General features: G+C 39.5%; 1 protein-coding gene across 3 annotated transcripts in view; it reads left to right on the plus strand.

Annotated features, from left to right (window-relative positions):
- sphkap (SPHK1 interactor, AKAP domain containing) overlaps positions 1 to 22,217 on the plus strand; it is an 89,456-nt gene extending 67,239 nt beyond the window's left edge. For 2 of the 3 annotated variants that reach the window (XM_055028595.1, XM_055028596.1), the window contains 9 exons: positions 9,773 to 9,832; positions 10,222 to 10,362; positions 11,634 to 11,892; positions 12,136 to 15,472; positions 17,468 to 17,629; positions 19,833 to 19,916; positions 20,244 to 20,293; positions 20,827 to 21,008; positions 21,150 to 22,217. In XM_055028595.1, coding sequence (XP_054884570.1) covers positions 9,773 to 9,832; positions 10,222 to 10,362; positions 11,634 to 11,892; positions 12,136 to 15,472; positions 17,468 to 17,629; positions 19,833 to 19,916; positions 20,244 to 20,293; positions 20,827 to 21,008; positions 21,150 to 21,305 — 4,431 coding nt within the window. In that variant the 3' untranslated portion in view covers positions 21,306 to 22,217. The remainder of the gene's footprint in view (positions 1 to 9,772; positions 9,833 to 10,221; positions 10,363 to 11,633; positions 11,893 to 12,135; positions 15,473 to 17,467; positions 17,630 to 19,832; positions 19,917 to 20,243; positions 20,294 to 20,826; positions 21,009 to 21,149) is intronic. The other variant, XM_055028597.1, reaches the window with a different exon arrangement.
- The last annotated feature ends 550 nt before the right edge of the window (positions 22,218 to 22,767 follow it).

Raw genomic sequence — 22,767 nt, forward strand, 5'->3', positions numbered from 1 at the left:
CTCAGATAAGTGTCATATTATTGAGATAGTCACACTGAATTTCATCACACTGCTGAATGGTTTGACAAGCTGAGTGTTTTTTAAAGGGAAGACAACTCTGCTTCTCTTTCATTTGTGGAGGGGAAAGGGGGAGAATGTGTCTGGATTGGATTGTTATCAGTGTTTCAAACGTTTCAGACATGTAGTGGGACAAAGAGACTTTTCAAAATCTTTTTTAATAGTAAAAAAAAGTTCTACAAAAAACTTTCTCGTACGTCTGCAGAGTCTCTGCTGTTCTCTCCCTTTTCGCTGCCTTTCTGCTTTGATCTGTGGGCCCTGTCTGGAGGAGAGCGAGCCGTTTATCACTGGATTCAAACACTTCCTTCTTGGTTTGTGTTGTGCCCTGACCTGTCCTTTCGCCATCCGCGCAGAGAGAGAACAGAATAAATATGCCATCATATTGCTGGATGAGCTCTGCCTTACAGCGGGAAATAACTCTAAATCAGCCAAACCTTTCAGCTTTTACCAAACTATTTCACCCTTTCCTAAAAGTGTTTGGTTGCATGGTAAGCTATAAAACGGATTTTCTTGCCGTTTTTGTAAATTGTAGACATATGATAGAAATTTGCTTACAAACGGGAATTCTGCCCTTCTTTGTTTTGGTTCCTGGTTCAGTGTCCTCACATTGTTAAAGGGGAATGCTGAGTTTACATTGACATTTCTGTTTGAACAACTCCAGGACATGAGCTTCACCATGTGCAAGGCCAGATCATACAGAGCTCCGTGATTGGTCAGATGTTGTGGCCGTGTTTAATGCAGAAATGCACTCAGACAGCGATGTTGATATTTTTGCTTCAAAGAGTCTGCTTCCATTATGGTTTTTCTGTAATACGAATACTTTCAAGTTGTATTTAACCGGTGCAGTGAGGAAATATGTAAATTTAAATGACTTTTTACTAAATAAATCTGAAGTCTTTTAGCAGAAAGTGTGACACTCTCCCCATGATCGTTTCATAAGAGCAAAATGAAGGATGCAGCAGGAAGGGAGCAGGCACCCTTCCTGCATCGAGCCAAGCCAGGCGGAGCTTAATATGAGCCTCATCATGTGCTTCACCATGTGCTATCTTTATCTTGCTTTGCCTAGATAGAAGCAGAAATCATTATGAATAACTGTTTTGTATAGAAAAATTTATTTTGAATCAAATTATGGCTACAGAATGCAGAATTGTGACAAAATACCCCTACCAATATTCACAAGAACGAGACTCTTCAAGGTTTATAATTTATTCAGTAGAAAAAAAGCTCTATTCTAGGCCTGTGGATAATGTGACCAAATGAAGAAAATAACTTCAATTTTATGGGACAGTAATGTTAAACCACTTGTTAAGAACCTCCTGTTCGTTAGCACTCATTTGAAAATAAAGTATTTTTTCTTAGGCTGACAGCAGGCAATAGGAGTACGATGAAGATGCATCTTGGCATGTCTTTAGATGTGTTAATCGCACATTAAAATTTATGCATTTCAAAGAGACTAAAATGACCTGAGGCCTGTTCATGACCTGCTGTTGACTATTTTTATCAGAATCCTGGAGACTATTTTTTCCTCCCTTCCATGAACATATTAAAATGTTTTTGTCAAACTCCTTTCCTGACTCATGTATGATCCTGTAGACATTTGTCAGCCCAGCGGAGTCATGTCTGTTCTCCCCAGAGGTATTATGGCACATTTCCTATTTTCAACATTTTCCACAACACGTTTGTATTGTTCCTGTGGTGAAAAGAACCAGGGCGACATCAGCTACGTCGTTTTCTTCTTATCCTGGGACTTCAAGCTGAGCAACTCTCAGTCAGCCAAGTCAACTAGTGATCGTTCAAGCTTGTGTGCGGGATTCAGAATCAGAGAAAAATAACCCACATTTTTTACTTCTGGATTTGGGAATAATACTTTTCCAAAAAAATGCTCTACTTTGTTCATGAACCTAAATACTTGTCAAGAAATAGAATTCCTTTCTTATTTTCTGTGTTGCTAACCCAGAATTTAAAAATAAGCTGAAGCCTGTTATTGATCTGCCTGTTCTGTTTCTACATGCAGCTTGTGTGTGTTGCTTTGCTAAATTAATATGACAGTCACTGAACCTTCACGTTGTTTCCTCTAAAACCTCATTTGAATGAAATCAAACTTTAAAATGAAGAGACTTAAAATAACCAGGGTTCAGCATAAGTCAAACCAGAGACAACTTAGGTTGTTCTGTATAAATATTGTGACCCCGAATGAGAACGAAACAAGGTTTTCTACAAAATGTTCATAAGCCACTTTCAAATCCAAAATCAAATGACTAAAATTCATGTTTTGATATGGGATACATGCCTGAAGCACAACATTACAGTGGTACATTTCACATTCTGCTTAAATCTAACTTACCACATGAATATGATCCTCATCGGCTCTCTTGATATTGAACAGTCTATGTTTGGCCCAACACACAAGGATAGACACACTCTCTTGATTTAGTTTTACCTTCTGATCTACTTGTTCTCTGTTTTCTGACCAGATGCCTTTTTTTTAAGTTGATCTTGGTCGTTCAACTTTAAACCCTGCTGCTCACCGTCATCATATTTTTAACTCGTTCTCTGCTGCTTAGTTTTCCGCTGTTTTCAATCAGATCAGTGAGCCAGTGTGTAGTGAAACCGAGGAGCTCAATTCATGGTTTTGTTGTTCAGACAGAGAGAGCTTTGAACTCTGTCACTCCAATCAAAATCAGAAAGCCCAAAACTAAATCTGAATGACATGACATGATCAGTCAGGCAGGAATACGTACTCCAGCTGCGGACTGCAAAATGGACCGGGGGCGTCTATTGGGCCGGTTTGGACATATCTCTCTACCCACTTTAATACCCTGACCCAGTCTGCAGCTAAGACCCTTGTGATTTCAATTTGGTCCAACTGAGTGTAAGAGTAAGGCTTTATGTTATGAGAAAATAAGAGCAAACACTGAATCTAGGAAGAAATATAACAAGAGGGGCTTTTATTTTGACGAAATTCATGAATCTTCATAATGGCTTACTAGAAGAAATGAATGTGTCAGAGCTGAATTTATTTCGTTTTAATATTATCACCAGGTATGTGATGCAAAGGTCAGTTAGAGAGACATCTAGTATGTGAATGCCTACAACTAAGAAGAATAGACAGCGAAAACATGTCAAGATCTAACAAACATATAAAAGGAAATGATAAGAAAAAAAAACACCACCAAGAAGGAAATCTAAAACCCAAACACCCCAGGAACTCGACAATAGCTCTTTTAATTTCACTCGGGTCACAGCTGCACACTTCTGAGCAGCGCTGTTTGTTGTCTTCTCTGGAACATTTCTCATAATTGATTCACCGGCACAGAGACCTGCAGCATTTTATTACAGCAGCCTTGTTCAGCTGCTGGTACTCCCTTCTAAGTCTAAGAATGACACAAAATGACAAAAACACTTGTACGAAAAAGAACAAATGAAGTAAAATGGAAAAAAGCCAATGGTTAAAAAAGGAGAAAAACATCAGAGACAAACGAAGTAACAGCAGCAGCTGTGTGTGGGAGGATCAGAGTATTAAGCAGAGAGGGGGAATGATGCTTTGATGGACAAAAGAAACTCAATGTTTGCAAAGGTTTGTTACTGTGATAACGTGAGGACACATTATATGTAGAAGCTGTAGCCCCGTCTGCAGAAGCTCTGAGTGCAGCACATAGATTTGCAAAACTGTCTCCATGGAAGAAAGCCCAAATAGGATTTCATGGCCAAGTAAATTGGCGCAATCAGCAGAACACATACATCATTATTCCCAAAGCTCTGCTCTGGTCTTGAAATAGATAACACTATTACGGCATTGGGGTGACAATGTAGAGCAGGCAGGGAAGTGAGGGTGTCACTTCATTTACATTGGTGCAACATTTTGTCACAAGAGTGGCAAAATGTTGTACAATTCAGGAGAACACACACTTAAATCGGTCAATACCGATGCTAATGCCAATATTTTGTGCATCCCGAATACACACACACTTTCAAGTCCCTCTTACAGAGAACATCAGGCAGGCAACGTCTACAATCTTAACACCAAAGTCTCCTTCTTAGTCTAAAAAAAGAAAATATGAAAGAATTTGTGGCATACTGACAAATTTAGACCAAACCATATCCAAACCATTATTTTGCAAGAAGAAATCATTTTGGACTCAGACAGTTTGTAAAATATATTTCATGTCTGTGCAATATCTTGAAGACAGTTTGGGAAATATGTTTTTTTTTTGTAACATTTTGAGAGAAAATGAACTCCCATCATTTTTTGTGTGTGGCTTCCTTTTTGCCACATAAACTCCTCCAGAGTTACTACTGGCCTCTTGGCAGCTTCTCAGACCAATGTTCTCTGTAGATTGTACTGTCGGTCCAGCATCAGTGGCTACGACTTGATATGTTTTGCAATTCAGTTTCAAGTATATTGCGAAGCTTTTCATCACAATATTAAGTTTCTTGATGTCAGACTGCTGAACTCTGCTGTGTAGACTTCAAAGTGTTGCTAGAGTTTTGTCTGCAAAATAACATTGTTTGCTACTCCAGCCTTACATCTTTTACTAGTATTTTTTTCCACCAACAGCAAGTTAAATATTTCACCTCCCATGCAAATGAAATGGAATGATTTCAGTAAATACATATCAAAGCATTTGAAAGTGTGTGGAAGATGAGCTATTTATGTGATATTTTTCTCTTCATCTTTAGAAGGAAACATTCTTCATGTCATTTATTTTTTTATTTTTTTTGCTTGGTTTCATTTTAGTAGCTTATTCGGACTTGTGGTCAGGTCAAGTTTCACTTGACTGTTTACTCTGGTGCTGAGCACATTGTAAATTTGCATGAGTCAGGGAGCTTATGGATCCAGAAAACAAGCACATCTCCAACATATCCTGGATCTTTGACCTGTGAGAGGTCAAATGTTTTACGCAAACAATGGTTGTACATGAAACAGCAAAGAACATTCACCTTGAACAGTTGCACAAATTTATGCATGCTCTCTAAAAATCTATTTTACCTTAAAAAGATAAAAATGGAATGTTCCCCAAAGCCGTCGGGTGTCATTGAGGGCCTCTGTGTGTTGAGAGAAGGTGCTAAATCAGGGCTGTCAAATTCGATCCCTGGACGGACAGAGTTCTCCACTGTAACTATTAGGTGTGTCCAACACAACTTTTAGTTATCAGGCTCTTGTATTTGGAACCAGCTCCTAGTTTTTTGTATCCATGAGGCAGACGTCCTGCCTACTTTTTAGATTTTCTTGTGGTAAAACCTGTAGTCAGTGGCAAAGTTATCATTAGCTACCTCTATAGTTATGCTACTGAAGGCTTGAGCTGCTGGAGGATATATTGACCACTCTTCTTGTAGTACATTCTTCTTGCTTCTCTCCAGATTTACTTTTTAACAATTTGTTCTTTCTGTGGGATTTTTTTCCTCTTCATAGAAGTTACATATATCTTGGTGCTCTGTTTAGCTGTGACACCTTCCTGTAGGGAGGGATTGACTGCGCTACAGCTGCTATGACATTATGCTCTTTTCCACTAGATCCAGGGTCTGCAACCCCAGTCCTTTACAACTGTAGTCCTGCATCTCTTAGATGTGTCCCTGAATCAAATGCCTGCTTTTCTTCTTCTTTCTGTTTTATGGTGGTTGGCAAACAACTTATAGGTGCATTACCGCCACCTTCCAGACTGGAGTATGGACCAGATGTCAAATGTCTGCTCTGTATGCAGTCAAGGTTTAGAGAGTCTTGCTAACGACCTGATTATTTGACTCAGGTGTGGTGCAGTGGACACATCTAAGTCTTGAAGACTGGAAGTGGAGACCACTGCTCTAGATGACGCATCTGTTTCTGTCTTTATGTATTCAACACAGTCTCTCTCTCTTACCATTGGAATAAGCTGTTGCTTCAGCTAACTTTGTGTGCTGTCTTTCATTCATCAGTTTTTAACTGGCTCCCAGTTTATCTGTTTGGTTGTATTTCTTTCCTGCGATGTCACAGCAAGAGCTGTTGCTATCATTAACTGCGCATATTTTCTTAAACATAGAAAGCGTCCCCTCAAACATCCAGTGGGTTGTTGCAAATGGCTGCCCACTCTGCTGGAGGTTTCTCCCTGAAGAGAAATTTTAAAATCTGTCCACAAGTATGAAAAAATACAAAGGATTGCTGCAAAGTTAACGGCTTAGGGTCTGATCCACAAAGATTCAAAAGAAGGAACGCTAATTGTGTGAGCAAGGATAAAAAATAAAAAAGTTGGTACAGCATAAAGCTTAATGGTCTGTGAAACTATGAGGATAAAACAAACCAATCCACAGAGGGGACTTCGGCTATGTTCCCAGCTGAGTTTATTTTTGCGTTTGGGACAATTTTGCTAAGCGCTACACTTGGTAACTTTACTGTCCACATTGTTTTTTTGTTTTTCTTTTAAGTTTGAACCATATAAAAGGACTTTTTTGTTCAGGATGATAAATATCAAGTCCTGTTTAATTGTCCTGATAGTTTAGGAGTTCTTGTCATAATTTGCTTTTAAGAGGATAGAAAATGCAGAGTAAATTTTATAACGTATGAAAATTTGATTTAAAGAAGTTCAGTTATGATGCAGTTGGAATGGAAATGCTTGAAACAGCCTTATAGTTTATTGAAGTAGCATAATTTAACAGTGCTGCACTTTTGTAACATTGATCTGTGGAGTCTTTTTTGTGTGTCTCCTTTACTATTCTTCCCAGTGTGGGTGGTGATAAATAAGCTTGGGTTCTTATCCAGACTGTTGTGTCCCAGTTAGAGTGGTTTCAGACTTTTTAGTATTGCTCTGGCTGCAGACGTGGGAAGAAACTATTTCCATAAAACCCATTTGCTGACTGAATAAGATCAGAACAACTCTGTCTTACTTGAACAACATGTTCTACCTTTCCCATTTTAAAGTGTACTTTTTGGACTTTCTATTTCATCTGGGGAAAAATACTTTACAAATGAACCTTTCCTTTATTAGTAACTTACTCAGATAAATTGACTTCTCTGCCTGGTCATATTTATACCCCAAGGAAACAGGAAGCGAGGGATTTCTAATTAAAAGACCCTAGACAATTTGAAAAAGTATTCCAAAGTTTCTCTGATTGGGGCAAAACCATAACATTAAAATAATTTGTTAGAAATATTTATTTCTTAACATTTTTTCCTCTTAAATAATTGAGACTTGACATTAAATTGAGGTTTTCTGAAAAAAAGAGAGATTATGTATGAATATGTTAGTAAAAGATTGACATGTAAAATATTTTTTACCACAGCTGTCAGTCAGTGTGTGAGATGCTGTATGATGTTGCCATTTACCCATGTCAGTTTACTGAATTCATATTTTTAACTTTATTTCCCAATTTCTAGATTTAAGTCATCCTGGGTTTGTGTTTTTTAAGGTTCCACATTTTACACCATGAAAGCAGAGCAGCACACACAAACACTACCTCACCACATAACACAGTTTCTATGTTCACTTTGACTGTTGTGATTTCTGGTGTTATTATTATCATCAGCCCCCCATCTCTACATCTTTATCACCAGACAAATACATTCGCCCTTTATTTGTTTTCTGCCCACACTTTATCTTTCCCAGCTGATGTCTACGTGGTCGGACCTTCAGATGAGGGTCATGCATGTGTTTATCGTCTGATGTTTTTGGAAAACTGAAGGTATCAACGCGTGTCCTCAGCTTTGTGTCGCCATCAAATGCCTAGATAGTTGTCTGCCTCCCAAATTTAGAACAGCTGCCTCTGGACTCTCACCGTCTGATAGGGTTAAATTGCTCCAACCCTTCTCAAGGTCAGAGGGATCACTCGATTTGCTTTGCCTGCATGTTGTGAGCAGGCAGCGTGTTGGCAGGCAGGAGGAGGCATTGTCACTGGTTTCTCTTGGAGGATTTCCAGTATCAGGACATGTAAAAACTGCTGAGGTGCTTCAGAACAAGCATCCTGCTTATGCATTCTAAAAGACTTAGTTAGAATGCAAGTAAAAACTTTTAAGACTGTTTGCTGTATATATATTACATTTATTATAGCCTTTCCCTTTGAGTAAATTGTAAAGCCAGGTGCTGGTCTTTGTTTGTAGTAAATTTTGTGAATTAATCTCAGCTGTTGTGTGTAGGTCGTTGACATTTAAAGGCTATGCTGACAAAAAGGTCCTCATCGTGCTCAGCAATCTGACATGAACAATGCAGAGCAACTATTTTTTACTGCTCAGTGAGTCGATTGCTATTATTATTTTTGTGAGTAGGAGGTAACAAAACGCGTGTTTGGATAAAGGCCAGAGGTGACACATGCACTCAGTAAAGGGCATAGGACCAAAAAACAAACAAACAAAAAAATATCTCAATGTTTTCAGAAAAGCCTTTGTGGGTTGTTAGCTGGGAATGACTTCTTTTATACATGACTGAGTAAATGAGTAAATTTTCAAGAACCAGCTGCCATCACATTGTCCTTGATAGCTGTGGAAAGGTTTGAATAGAGGATCCCAATTACAGGCTGAGACATCTGAAACATTGGTTTCTTGTGATTTTTCAGAAATATGGGGATTATTTAAGTTGCTGTTTTTATGCTTGATCTCTTACTACACTAATACACTATGTTTGAATCTTTTTTTTTTTGATATGACCAAAGAGGTTGTTCTTGAATCGCTCGGATGTGCTGACCAAATTAACCAAGAAAGACTTAAGAGCTGAGAACATTTGTCAATAAAAGCCTTGAGGAATCCTTCCACAGTATTTTCTTGTGACAGCATTTTGGGGTCTCAGTATAAAAAAAGACAGAATGACAGCCAAGATACAGCTGATCTCTAAGCACTGAGATCATGATAGGATAATGATGCCAACGTTGACATCCAGCTCAGGGCTTCCCATCAGGACTAGACAAAAGAGCGAGTGGGAGGACTAAAATACTTGAATTATTAAAACCTGATCTAGATCACTTTCCACTGAGCAGAGACATTGATTTAATTTGTAAAAACACAAACAAGCCCTTTTCAAATCTTTCTTGGAGTTTGTGGTGTCACAGATCTTTTTAGCTACATGTCAAATAAGTTCAGTCTATGTTTATTTATAGGTCTTTTGCATAGAAAATGTAGAAAGGTAACAATAGATATAACTAGTACAGAAATCCCGAGGTAGAAAAGTAACAGCAAGTCGTTAGTCTTAGTATGATCAGGTTTGATGTGCAACAACAACCAAATACTTGGAAATGCCGGATGTGTACGTGACTGAGACATAAATATCTCAGTCATAAATATTTCTCAGTGTGTCACATTAACTTGAATGTACATGCTGAACCGCCTCCACACTGTCCTTAGAGCTGCTCTTTCTTTATTTCATCGTGGCCACCCCAACTCACAAAAAAGTTTGCTGTTAATTCAAACAGCGTCTGTTAAGAGTCCCCAACTCCCAGCGCTGACATGAAGACTTTATTACACACCATTAAACTTGCAGCCTGAGGCAAAGGTGTGTGAGGTGGGAGGAAGAAGGGAGTTGAAGCCAAGGTGAAGGATGGAAGCCCTGGAGAGACATTGCCCGTTCTGTGGTTACTCAGGAAAAGCAGACAGCTGCTGGCCCTTTAAATCAACATTGCAAGGGTATCGTTGTGGAAGGTTGGAAGGATTTGGGTCATTGAAATGTCCTTTTGAAGAAGCAGTGCATTGTTTTTTTTGGCAGCTCTTCCTCTGTCTTTGTTTTTCTCTGATGTCATGTCTTTATCTGTCTTTCCCCAGATCTGTTTTGTGAATCTGGACCCTCAAAAAACAAATTGTCGAGAGGATAAAAACAACAAGGTGAGTCAGTTCCTTGCTCATTTGCACTCTCATCCCTCCTGTTGTTCTAACTTTCTGTTATATTTCCTGCCCACTTTATATCACTCATGAACTCTGTTCATTGTATTCCACATAAGCATCTTGCTTCCGTTTCCATGGATTCAAGATCGTTGTCTAAAATTACAGGGTTTATTTGTTAGGTAATATGCAGATTTTGTAGCCTTTTTCACAGCTGGTGGTGGGCGATCAATAAAAATTCCATGCGGTTCAGGACTTATCACAGGATGAAACCTGTAATTACATGGACTTGCCATATATTCACATAAAGCATATTGCATTCAGTTTGAATCTTCATAATAATCTGTTTCCATCATTAAGTGTTGTCTCTGTGGTTGGCATGTGTCTTGCAGAAATTGGCATCAGTGTCTCCAGACCTGCCAAAGCTTGTTGAATTACTGACCCTCCACCAGCCCAAAGAAAATGAGATCCTACTGCTCGGTGGCCTGGAAACGTCAGAAATATGCCAAACACACCCACACTCCCCCCCGCAGGTACGTGTGCAGTGGGATTCACGTCTTGCAAATTTTCTTCATCCTTTGAAATAACTGGACTGAAAAGTGTGCAAATTGTTCCATTATGCAATAATTTATTGTGATTAGAGCCAAACCTTTTGTGGTAGTTATACTTGCTGTAGCTTCTTGAAGCTCTTTTGCTGCCAATCTGCAAGGCTAATTTATTGTAAAACATGGTTTTATCTTGATTATTTTTCACATAAAGTTATATAATGCAAAACAAATTCACTAAGAAAGTAAACAGAGAGTTAAGCACATTTAAAATGTGCTTCACCAGGACTCACTTTGTCATCCTCTTTCCACCCATTACAGGTCAGAAAGCAGCTTAGGCCAGAACTGTGGAATTTATGATTCAAGAGCCTTGACCCTTTGTATGATCAAGACCAGTTCTAAAAAAATACTGAACTCAGCATCACTTTCAATTAGTTCTACATGAAACTCTAACTTTTCTACATCCATTTGGAGAAAGAAATGATACTTTTTATGGAGACTAGTTAACATCCTAACTACAAAAAGACAAAATGTTTACATGGATTTTTAAATGTGAATTAACAATACTGCAAGGAATTGTTTGGAATGTAATATTTGTTTGGTCGTATTTGTTTTATCCAGTCATAAGTATTCAGTTTCCATGCCACTAAGATATTCAAACTGCTGTATGGAGTCAGTAGTACAGATGTTTTGAGTCAGTAAAACAAATATCCAGTGTAATAAATGTTAGAGAAATATAACAATAATGTGTTGTAAAGTTTTGCACTAAAATCAAAGGCGAAGTGGCTCTGTCAAAAACACATGGTTGTCACTCTAAATATTCAGTTAATCACAAGACACAGAAACCAGTGAAAATAATATTTAGACTTGATAACCACAAGCACTTGTGGAATGAGTTTGAATTGAGTTCAAGTTATAATCTGGAAATCAGTTATAGCTAACTGTGATTACTGCAAATATTAGCTACCCACCTATGCATTAGCCAGAAGCCCCAGGTTTGGTCAAAGATAGAAAGCAAGATTTAAGAAATCTTTGACATAAATTGTACTTCCAAGTTCAGTGCAACTTTTGTTCCTAATAAGAAATGTTTAAGTAATTTATATTACTTTGCTTTAAAAAAATCAGAAAATGGGCACAGAGGGAACTTGATGTTTTTGTTTTATATGTGACTTGGAGTTTTACTTAACTTTGCTCCTAGTGTTCATGCAGGCATGTCAAATTTATATGCCAAGATTCTGAATTGCTTCTTCTTCTTTCAGGGTGGGCAGCGCACAGGTGTGTGCTTGCTTCCATGTTCAGGGAAGAGGCACTCGACCCCTCCTGCCAGCATCATCTTTGAGATCAACAAATTTCTGATTGGTATGCAGTGGGGAAAGGAGCAACAGCTGCAGCACGGCCAAACTACTGGACAAAAGGTTGATGACGACACCAATCGTTCAATCTCATCAATTGAAGACGACTTCCAAACAGCATCAGAACACTTTGGAGAGGATAGTGAAGATGATGGCTTAAGAAATGGTAAGATTTTCAGCAGAGTGTCATAGTTTGACACTTTTTTAAAACCAGGATCAGTAAATATGGAGAGAAGAGTGTGAAATTCTGCTTAAAGCTAAAAAAAAGGGTCAAACTTCATTCAAAATCTTTCTGAGGGTAACAAATATATATATGTTAATATTGTTCCGGTCTCAGCTTGCAGAAACTGTCAGAGTTGAATTCTGATCAGTGAGGACATTCTTTCTGTTTTCCCCTGTCTCCTCGCAGAACCAGTGAGTGGTGACGTGGGGAACAGCTCAGTTGAAGCTGCACAGAGTCACTGTGTCAGACATGCGTGTCACAGGGGGCAGCTTGCTCGTCATCACAGCCAAGATGATAGTGACGTGAAAAGGGAGGGACTTCCAAGTCCAAGTGTTCATACAAAAGAATCTGCTGGCCACTACGCAACCAATCTAGCTGAGTCTGTATTGCAAGATGCCTTCATACGACTCTCTCAAGATGAAACTTCCTTTGTCCCTGAGGCAGCAATCAGCGTGTCCCTCTCTAGTTGTCCTCCCAACATATCTTCAAAGACCAAGCAGCCTTCACAGCAACGAACCTACTCCTTTGAACTTCCCAAAATTGTAATAGTTCAGAGCCCAGACAATTCAGATGGAGCAGCAGAATGGTCAGAGGCACAACCATCACACATGCACGATCACAATATTCCTGCCAAGGCAGAGGAAGTGCCTGAGACTGGGACGCAGGCTCCAACTTCTCAACACAGCAGTGGACACAAACATGTTGAAATGGCTTTGGCCTGTGCAGCGAGTGTTATTGGCACCATTTCTTCCCCACAACTGACTGAAAAGCTTACTCTCGAATCTGCTTCAGTAGAGGTAACAGAGGAGGAGCTGCAGGAAGTAAAGGACAGAAGTGACTATTCTGTGTCCTCAGCCATGTGTGGCATAGCACAAGTAGCCGGAGCAGTAGCAGCTGTGGAGTTAACTGAGGACTCAGTTGGAGATGGTGAGTCTGACGTGGATTCATCTGAGGTCTACACAGCCTCCCATGGTCTGATGTCTGCAGCCAAAGCTTCCACAGCCTTCCCTCTGCACTGCAGTGTGACAGCAGGAACAAGTGTGGAAACATTCAGAGCTAACATTGCTGAGGTTTTGCACAGGGAAGCAGCAGAGGTCCTGGCTCAACCACAAGGCTACAAGAGTGTGGCACACTTGCTGGAGAGAACACATAACAAGATAGTGGATGGCATTATGTGTCCCAAAAAGTGCTGCATGGATGAGAGTGGGGTGGACGACTTAATAAATGAGGTTGCTGACAGTCTATTCAAACATGCTTTCGAGAAGGCCAAAAAGAAAAAGGAACTGGAGGGTGCGGGGAAAGACGCCCCCAGCCTCCAGGTCTTTCTTCAAGACAGCGTAAACAACTTGCTATTTGATATTCTCTGCTTGACCCAAAAGAAGATCAGTCATATTTCTGAAGGTGACCAAGGCTCAGAGGAAGCACAGAAGATTGACACTTGTCTTCTAAAAACTGATGCTGCAAAGGAAAGCAAGGATCCATTAAGTCAGCTGAAGAGCTTGGTTGGCATGAGTCACTCCACTAACAGTGAGAACCCGTTCCACTGCACAGAGAGGCTTTCCATGGTTCCAGGATTGAAGCAAAAATATGTCCCTGAAGAAGTAGACGTAGTGGCTTCTTGCACTACACCACACTTTAAAGAACAACAGCAGCAATCTCAACGCAGACAAAGTCAGCCTAGACCTAAAGATTTGCCTGATCAGCAACAGAACAATGTTGTCATCAGAGAAGGTTTAGGTGAAATACCATCTCACAGCACAGAAAGAAAGGGTCGAATAACGATGGGCAGTGAGAGCAAACAAACATCTCTAGTCTCCCAGTCCTCCCTCAACTGCTGCAGCTCCCTTCTCTCATTAAGAATGGACTCTGAGTCTAAGGCACCGATCACTTGTTACGCTGAGGATTTAGCTGCCACAGTGGTGTCAATGGCTACAGAACTGGCAGCCATTTGTCTTGAAAACTCCACAGGAAAACAGCCTTGGTTTTGTGCCCTTAATGGCACATCAGCAGAAGTACCAGACACCTACTTGATGCCAACTTGCCGTACAGTTTTAAGGAGGAAGGAGTCTCAAAGCAGCAACGTGGCCTCTAGAAAACACCGGGCACCCCGACTCAGTGAGATTAAAAGAAAAACAGAGGAGCAACCAGAACTAATGGAGAGACTAGTTAACCGGGTGGTGGATGAATCTGTCAATCTAGATGAACCGCAAGACCCATTTGCCCTCTTTGCCTCAGAGGTCACAGCTAGAATCATGAATTGTCCTGAACTCAACGTAGTGGACACCTCCAAGTCAGGCCAGCAGCGCAGCAGATTACAGTGTGAAAAGTGGAGTCGTGGAAAGGCATCTAGTTATGAGAGCATTCCAGAAGAAGACACAGACCCCTCAGGTCCACCAAACACCCTGGGCCCTGGCAGTCGGTTAGGTCAGAACTTAAGCCGTGGAAGCTCCATTTCTAAGCAGTCCAGCTGTGAGAGCATCACAGATGAGTTCTCACGGTTCATGGTAAACCAAATGGAGACTGAGGGCAGAGGTTTTGACCTTCTGCTGGATTACTATGCAGGGAAGAACGCCAGCACCATCCTGGCAGCAGCTGTGCAGCAGGCTGCAACAAAGAAAAATGGTCACCTTAATGTCAGAGCCTCCTCCTGTTTATCCAAGCAGTCTAGCACAGAAAGCATCACGGAGGAATTCTACCGCTTCATGCTCCGGGACATGGACAAGGAGAACAAAGAATGTGGCATTGCCAAAACTAAAGAATGGAGCAACAGTCTTTTCCCTCCTACTCCTAGAACACCCTTCTGTATACGGCAGTCTTCTGTCCCAGACCGGCGGTCCTCAGACTCGCGGTTGACAGTCAACTCTCCTATAAAAGCCAACTCTTTTGATGGATTTGCCCGCAATGTATATGGAGACACTCTAAATATCTATCCAACCAACTCAGTATCAGCAACAGGATTGTGTAAGTCAGACTCCTGCCTCTATCAAAGGGGCAAGACTGATCAGATTACTGACATGCTGATCCATGAGACCTGGTCAAGCTCCATTGAGTCCTTAATGAGAAAGAACAAGATCATTGCTGATCCAGAGGACAGTATTGAGTTGGAGGCTGCAGCAGACTGCCAGCCTCATGTGCAGCAATTTGCCAATCGATTGGCAGCTGACATTGTGGATATTGGTAAGTCTGCACTTGGAGGACAGCAAGATGTGGCTGGGATAACGGCTGGGTCACACACGCAGCCGCACACACCTGTTGTTGAGAGGAGAAGAGGCTTTAAACAGTCTCATCTGGCATGCAGTCGAAGTCGAACCAGCCAGGAGCAATCTGGGTCTGGCATGGGGTCTGGAAGTTGCGATAGCAATACTTCTTGCACCAGGGGTCCAAGAGATGTGCCACTCATCCACATTGAGGGAGATCAAAGGGTTGAAGAGACTCTTGCAAAACCTGAAAGGACAGGAACAGGACCCCAGGAAACATCTGTTGATATCATGCGAGTGGAGATGCCTATTTCCAGCAGCAGCAGGTATTATTACACAAGTTATAATCCTGTAGGAGAGTTAGCCCTATTATTAAAATAGGAGATATTGTTTATTGATCCAAAACAGAATTGTCTTTGTCAGGACATGAAAGGATGTAAAGAGTAAGTGAGGATAACATGGGTATTTTTAAAATAAATATTAAAGCTGGACAAACAATGTCCCTGAAGAAGTAATAGATGACATCAAAGCTATTGTTAGAGTTTAATCAAAGTCAGGCTGGCACAAAGGGAAACTATTGACATACAAAACAGATCAATTTTAAAAGAATGTGTGGTTTGACAAACCTTTGACTAGGCTGTGACTCATCGTGTCTGGGTGATGCACCATGTGCAGAAGGTTTTTTGTGGTGTCTTCTCTCTTTTGTCCAGCTGAACTCCCTGTAATAAGGATCGCTCTTGGATACCACATTAAAGTCAGAATACAAATGCACATAATCATTGATAAATGCACAAAAGTATCAAGGAGGTTTTGTGCATTAATATTCCTACACATTTAAAATAAACTAGACAAACATTCAGCAAGACTATGATATTACCACTGGCAGAAATTATCATTAGTGGCTGCTCTTAAAAGCTAAATATTAATTAAAGAATATATTAGTCAAGCAAAAACTTAAACATAGTTTAAAAATTATTTTGGATTGTGCCAATATGACAAACTATGTGTACAGTTAAAAAGAAATATGTATGACCATAAATTCTTCTTAGGTATGGTTGGAAATAATGTAATATTTGTGAAATAGATAGTGTAGATAAAAATTGTTTTAAAAACTATTTATAAATTAGCAACATAGTAAATCATATGCAATAGTATATGTGTTTTCTAAATATATTTTTTGTAGTTTCTTTATAAAAAGGGAAAATGCACAGGAAAGAAGTAGATTTAAAGTGATGGTACTGAAATCACGCTGAGTAGATTAAGTACGGTGCACAAAAAGTTAAAGCTGATGCAAGAAACAATTATATTTTTGATATTAGAAATTTTATAGAATTATTTCTTGCATCATATTTTACATCAGATGATTTTTAAAGTATTTTTTGCATACCACAGCCAATTACCATGGAGACTATCAGGACATTTTGTGACTAGATGTTGGGAGTTGTTCAGTTTAGTATTTTCAAAAGGCAAAAGTACTACCCTGTTGTCCAAATTCAAAGATAAAACATAAAGAAAATTAATTTGTTAAAATAAACATCACAGTTAAAATAAAAATTCATAGTGAACACTGAAGAGGATTGGAATAAAATTCTCTCCAAGAAATATTTTCTTCAATGTCTGTTTTAAAATGTTTAAAGTGAATTTCAGATGAGTATTTTGCCAACTGTCTACACACAAGTGTAGACAGTTGCAGCAGAAGTGTGATTTTGTGTGTTTCAGTGACGATTATATCCTCAAAATGAGCAATACTCAACAGTAAACGAAAAGCCAACAGGTCTCTAGAGAGCCACGAGACATGCTTCCGTTCACTTCACAATACATGTAATCCTGAAGCGAGTGGAGTGCAACTGTTATTCCCTTTTGTCAAAGGGGAACTCAATCACTCGCCTGTTCAATTAAATCTGATTTCCCTCAGGAATTGTTGAGGATGGCAGCTTTCAAGCATCTAATTATGGCTTAATTTAATAAGTTTGCAAACAAATAAAGAAGCTAAATAAAAAAAAAACAACACCCAGAAATGCCCATGAGAAATGATGTTTGCTGATGCATGGAAGTTATGGAAATAAATTAGCTATGTATTTATGTAGCACAGTGTAGTTTTATTTTATAAAGGTCTTTCTATTTCTAATAAGTTAACGAAGGCTATGTTACACAGTCTAAATTCACCCACTGTGGCTTCTTAAAATGCTATTCAGTTTTGAGATTTTAGGTACACAAACAGTGAACACAGAGATTTGAGAACATCATCTAGAGTTTCTTAAGACTTTGCAGCGTTCATTGTGCTGGTCACTCCCACCATGTTGCGGTTTGCTCTCCCCCAGCAGTGAGAGGGACAGACCAGCTGTGGCGGTGGCTGCAGTAGTGAAGAGGGACAAGCGTTCAATGAGTGCTAGCAGTGAAGAGAGCATGGGGAGCTGGTCTCATATAACCCCTGAAGATGACCCCCACGAGGAGACCAGTAGTTTTATCCAGCTGAGTGAGGGGTCAGTAACCATTGCTCCTCGATACCGCTCCAAACGCTGCTGCTGCTGTTCCCACCCTCACTCCACTCTCATTGGCCCATTGCTTCTGACACCGACTCTCGTGCCAACTCCAACTGACTTCCTGCTGCTGCTGTACCCACACCTGCTAAAGCCGAATTTAGCTAGGAGCTCATACAGTAGAGCTAGAACGCCAAACTGCCTCCAGTAAGGTAATATTACAACTCCCTGGAATACAATTAAAATTTCAGATGAGTGGAAATTAACCTGTTTTGCCTGAAACAAAAGATGTGCCACAACAACAGCCAAAATACTAAAAGAAATACAAAAAAAATAAAAATACAAAAAGGCTCTTTCTTGCATCTTTAAATAGGTCCATTCACATAAATTTCAAAATCACAGAAAAAATTATTTCTTGAAGCAATATAGTTTAAACAGTGAAATTCACTCTGTAGGTTCATTACACAGACATATTTTAGATGTTTTTTATGTGCATTTATAGTTTCTAAAAATTCAGTTTCTCCAAAAATTAGATCTATAGTAGATGATTTCACCTGCTATCACCTATTACTTACAGAAATGTTAGGTAATGTTTGGTAGCACCTACACTATAGTGGGGAAGACTGTTTACTTTTTTTTTTTTTTTTTTTTTTGTCCAGAAGATGTTAATTGAAGGCTAAGCTTCAGAAGACCATTGTTAAAGAAGTGAACTGTTCACAGAGGGGTATATCCGAGCACATGGATGGAATGTTAAGGGTAGGAACATGTGTAGAAAGAGTTTCACAGGGAACAGTGACAACCACAGAGTTGAATGGATTGTGAAGCAGACTGGACGAGTTTGAGGAAGATTTACTGTCCTGCAGCTGGAGTCAGTGCATCAAGAGACATGACGCATAGCTGGAAGCAGGAGTTGCACTACAGCAGCCCCATTCTTTGTGCCAAGTCACTCCTTGAACCAGAGATGGAAGTAAATTTTGTATTTCTTGTGGAATGCAAGGTGTAGCATGCTCAGAATAAAAGTTGCTTGAGCTCTTGTGTAAAGTTTCCGGTCAAGTGATGAGCTAGAGTTGGTCCACTGAATTTTCCACTTTGCTTGACTGTCATACAGTCTTCCAGAGAAAACTGTGGTCTATTATCAAAAGGAAGGTAAAAGATCCCAGAACCAACAATACACATGAGCTTAATTCCATTATTAAATCAACATAGGCTTCCCTAATATGTCAACAAAGTCACAGACTGATCACCTCACTGCCATATCACAATAGCTGGGTTTGGTGTGGTCCATGTTAGCTTGCAACTTGTATATCTTGTTTATTACATCTGATGAAATTACATGTTTCCTAGCCTGATTCATTCCAAATGAGTAAAAGGAAACTCGCCTAATTAACATTCTGGGGTTTTTCCCCTTTTTTCTGGCATTTTAAATGTTCACTTAAAATTCACATGACAACTAGATTGAAATAGCTGATACACTAATTTATGCGTTATAATTAAGGAAAATACTTCCCTTTAAGAAAAATGCTTTCCTTAACTATGAGGGGTAGTCCTACATTTCTGCATTAGTAATCCTTTTTATTAGCATCATGCAATATTCTTTTTTCAGAGAAACAGAATTTGGGGCTTTCATTAGATACAAAAGTCATAATCAGCAAAAGGGATGATAAACAGTTGAAATATATAACTGTGTAATGTGCCGCATTTTTAATTGAATTACTCAAATGACTTTTGGATAATATTGCAATCCCTTGAAATGCAGTTTTATGTGTAACTGCTTCTAAATGTGTTGACAAAGACGGAACAATGAAAAAGCCTGACCTCTTTGTATGCTCAGTGTAGCAGTGATGCAAGGTTTTTAAATGCACAACCACAACTGCTGCTCCCCGCTAGCTTTCCATTTACCTGCTTACTCTAACTTCACCTCATCCCTAATACATGCTGTGACATATGGGCGTGGCTGCCAGCCTTGCCTGTCCACCCTACCCACCTGAACTATCTCCAGATCTCCTCATCCCCATAATCAGATGGACTTGCTGTTTTAACACAGTTCACCAGCTCTCCCAGCTTGAACCTCCAGTTGTGCTACAGCTGTCACTAAAGTTGATCACCAGCAAACAGACACATAAGGCGCGTCACTGTGCTTCGTCTCGTACTTTCTGGCTTCAACTTGCAATGTGGCATCATCTGTCTTCTAATCTTCCGACTGCAGGAATGGGACAAGCAGTGCTTCTAGCCTCGGCTTGGCAGACCTGGATGCTTTTTCTGATGTTCCTTCTCAAAGCACAGTGATCAGGTATGTCATTGTCAACCAGCAGATGCCCATTATGTTCCTCATTAATATGTCACTCCCGTATTCACAGTGACAATGTTTCATTAAAATGAAGTAATTGGTTTGTCCCTATTGCTTTGTGTTGACATCCTGAGACGTGCTGGCCAAGCCTCCCTTTTGTATTTTCATCAACAGAAAAGAAAATCATTAATTCACAATTTATTTCTCTACAACAGATAACAGAAATTTTCAAAACTGTTTGTCCTTATTGCTTTTTCTAATGTTGAATAATTTCTCAACAAGTGCTTGATTATATCCACCAAACCTCTGTCTTAAAATATCTGTTCACAGTGAGGAGACAAAGAAAGGCCACATGGAGGGAACTAAAGTCAGCGCTTTAGGTATGTGTCCTCATTGATTCTAATTGCTGTCTACCTGCCAAAATGCAGACACTTATGTATATGTTTGTATTCTATGAATAGACAGAAGATTGAAAATCCACCTCCCAAAAAGCCCGTTTGCTCCAAATGGTCAGCTCCACTGATCTGAATAGTCAGATTTAGTAAGGAGCATGAATAAAAAAAAAATATTTGACTTGAACTTTGATTTTATGTGAACTTCAATCATTAATTTTTCAGTTTGATCACCTCACTATTACCATAGAGCTCTTCTTACACTAGTGTTTCACCATTGAGGTCGTCCTTATTTAATGACTCAGGTTATAGGAATATCTAAAAGGAAAACTGAGCCGGATAAATTTATTGTTTGAAACTGATCATGCTGTAACAGCGGGGAAATGTTTATTTCTAAAGGAAAATCAAATGTGGCCTCATAGTCCAGTGATGAACTGCTTAATCAAGTGTTAGTTAGGATTGACTTCTATCTAACACTTGATTAGGTAGAAGTCCAAATCAAGTTTCCTTTTGTCCTGCAGAGAACTCTTCAGGAAGTCCTGCAAGCAGCAGTAACCTCAGGCAGTTTTTAGTGGTAAACTGTGACCTGGAGCAAGAATGTGAGGACTCTGAGCTCAGAGTGGCTCTGCAGTGGATTGCTGCCTCTGAATTGGGTCTTCCTGCTCTCTACTTCAGGAAGTCAAAGGAGAAGAGGCTAACAAAGGTAGGAAATAGTTAAAAGAAAAAGAAAAAAGAAATGGTTTATATTGCTTTCCATGACTGTAACTTAAAGCAGTTTCAGTAGAAGTGTATTTACAAACAGATTCAGTGTTCATTTCTTTTTGAACATATTCTGTTCCTTCAGTTTCACAGGGTGGTCCACCTGATGGCCCAGAAAGCATGGCGGATTGCTGATTTGTTCAGCGCTGTGGTTCAGTTCTGTAAACTACACAAGACCAAGGAAGAGGCAGATAGGTCTCTTCGTGCCAGCCTCTTTGACTGGCTTTTGGAAACCCTTTAGGACAAACTGACCTCATCTTACTGCAAACAGCAACACATGAGACTATAAAAGTCTCTGTAGTGACTGTTATAGTCGGTCTGCAATCAGTGTGTCACTGTTTGCCCCATTCTGCCTCATCTCCGTGTCTGTTATTGTAATCTGGAAACACCTTTTTTCTCCCGGACTGAGAAAGTCTTCTGAGGTTCTCGAAATTGGTTTGACAGTATACAGGAGGAATCTGACCAGCTTCCCTTTAATTCCAGCAGATTTTGTTTCACATTTCATCTCTCATGTGAGTTGCCTACACAGTTAAAGCCAACAATACCAGCTGAACATTTCTGACGGGAGCCAACTTTGAAGAGCTTTTTTTTTTTAAATAAGCATGTTTTAACATAACCAAAAAATATATAAAAATAAAGTATTATAAAAAAATAAAATAAAAATTCAAACCTGAAATCTATAGCTTGCTAAATCAGCACTCAAGCATGTTAGATCAAAATGGCTCAAATGATATCTTTTTTTTCTTTTTCCACTCTCACATGCATATTGTCACATCTTTGTTTTGTTCTTTGGCCAATCTCTGTAGTGACTATGAAATCCATTCCTAAGTCAGTATGTTTATCCTCTTGTTACCCGAGATCTGTTTATTTTGGATAGTCGTGCTGTAAATACTGTAGATTTTGGAACTGTTGCACCTTGGAGTAGTGGACTGCTCTCTATAGCTTTTAATATGTCCAAGAGACAAAGTGAGGTTTGTAATGTTTGTAATGTATGTGAATTTGCTTGTCTATTTCTCTACTTGGTGGTAAAATAGTGAAACATCAGCATCAGGGGGTAAAAAGAAGCACACAGTTCAGCTGTAAACTCTGTCTCAGTGGAACTGAATGTATTTGTCTTTTGACATCAATAAATGTCTGTGATGTGAAGAAACAAGCATTTGGAAAATCATTTACACTTGATGAAATGACCATGAGAGTGTCAGACCTTTACCTGGAGCCGATGCGACTTGACAATTATCCAGCACACACTCACTGCCACCGCTAACAAGTTGAGCTAGCATAAAAGGTCATTGCTAAACAAACTGGCTGTTCAGAGTTCTGAATACAATCATAACACTGGAAGGTTTAGTGGAGGGAAAAACTTATTTTAAAAAGGTGCACAAGTAACAGGAAGAAGCATGGTGGTGAAAGAAATGTAGAATATTATAATATTCTACAATACGCTATTAACATCTTTCTTGTGGATGCACTGCTTATGTAACTGAAGCTGTAAATAAAAACATACTGTTACCCAAGGATAAATTGCAAGAAATAATCAATTGTATTGCTATTTCAGCTCTGAACCACACTTTGCTAATGGTTTTGCTATTCCAGCCTCAATCTCAAGATCCCCACATTTTGCCTGACAGCTGATAAAAGTTTTGTTTCTATAATATGCTGTGTTTGGTTTCTCTACACCACATCCTTTTAGAAAGGAGTTTTCA

The sequence above is a fragment of the Poeciliopsis prolifica genome, unplaced genomic scaffold (assembly GCF_027474105.1).
Source record: "Poeciliopsis prolifica strain line A6 unplaced genomic scaffold, Auburn_PproV2 SCAFFOLD004, whole genome shotgun sequence".
Lineage (NCBI taxonomy): Eukaryota > Metazoa > Chordata > Actinopteri > Cyprinodontiformes > Poeciliidae > Poeciliopsis > Poeciliopsis prolifica.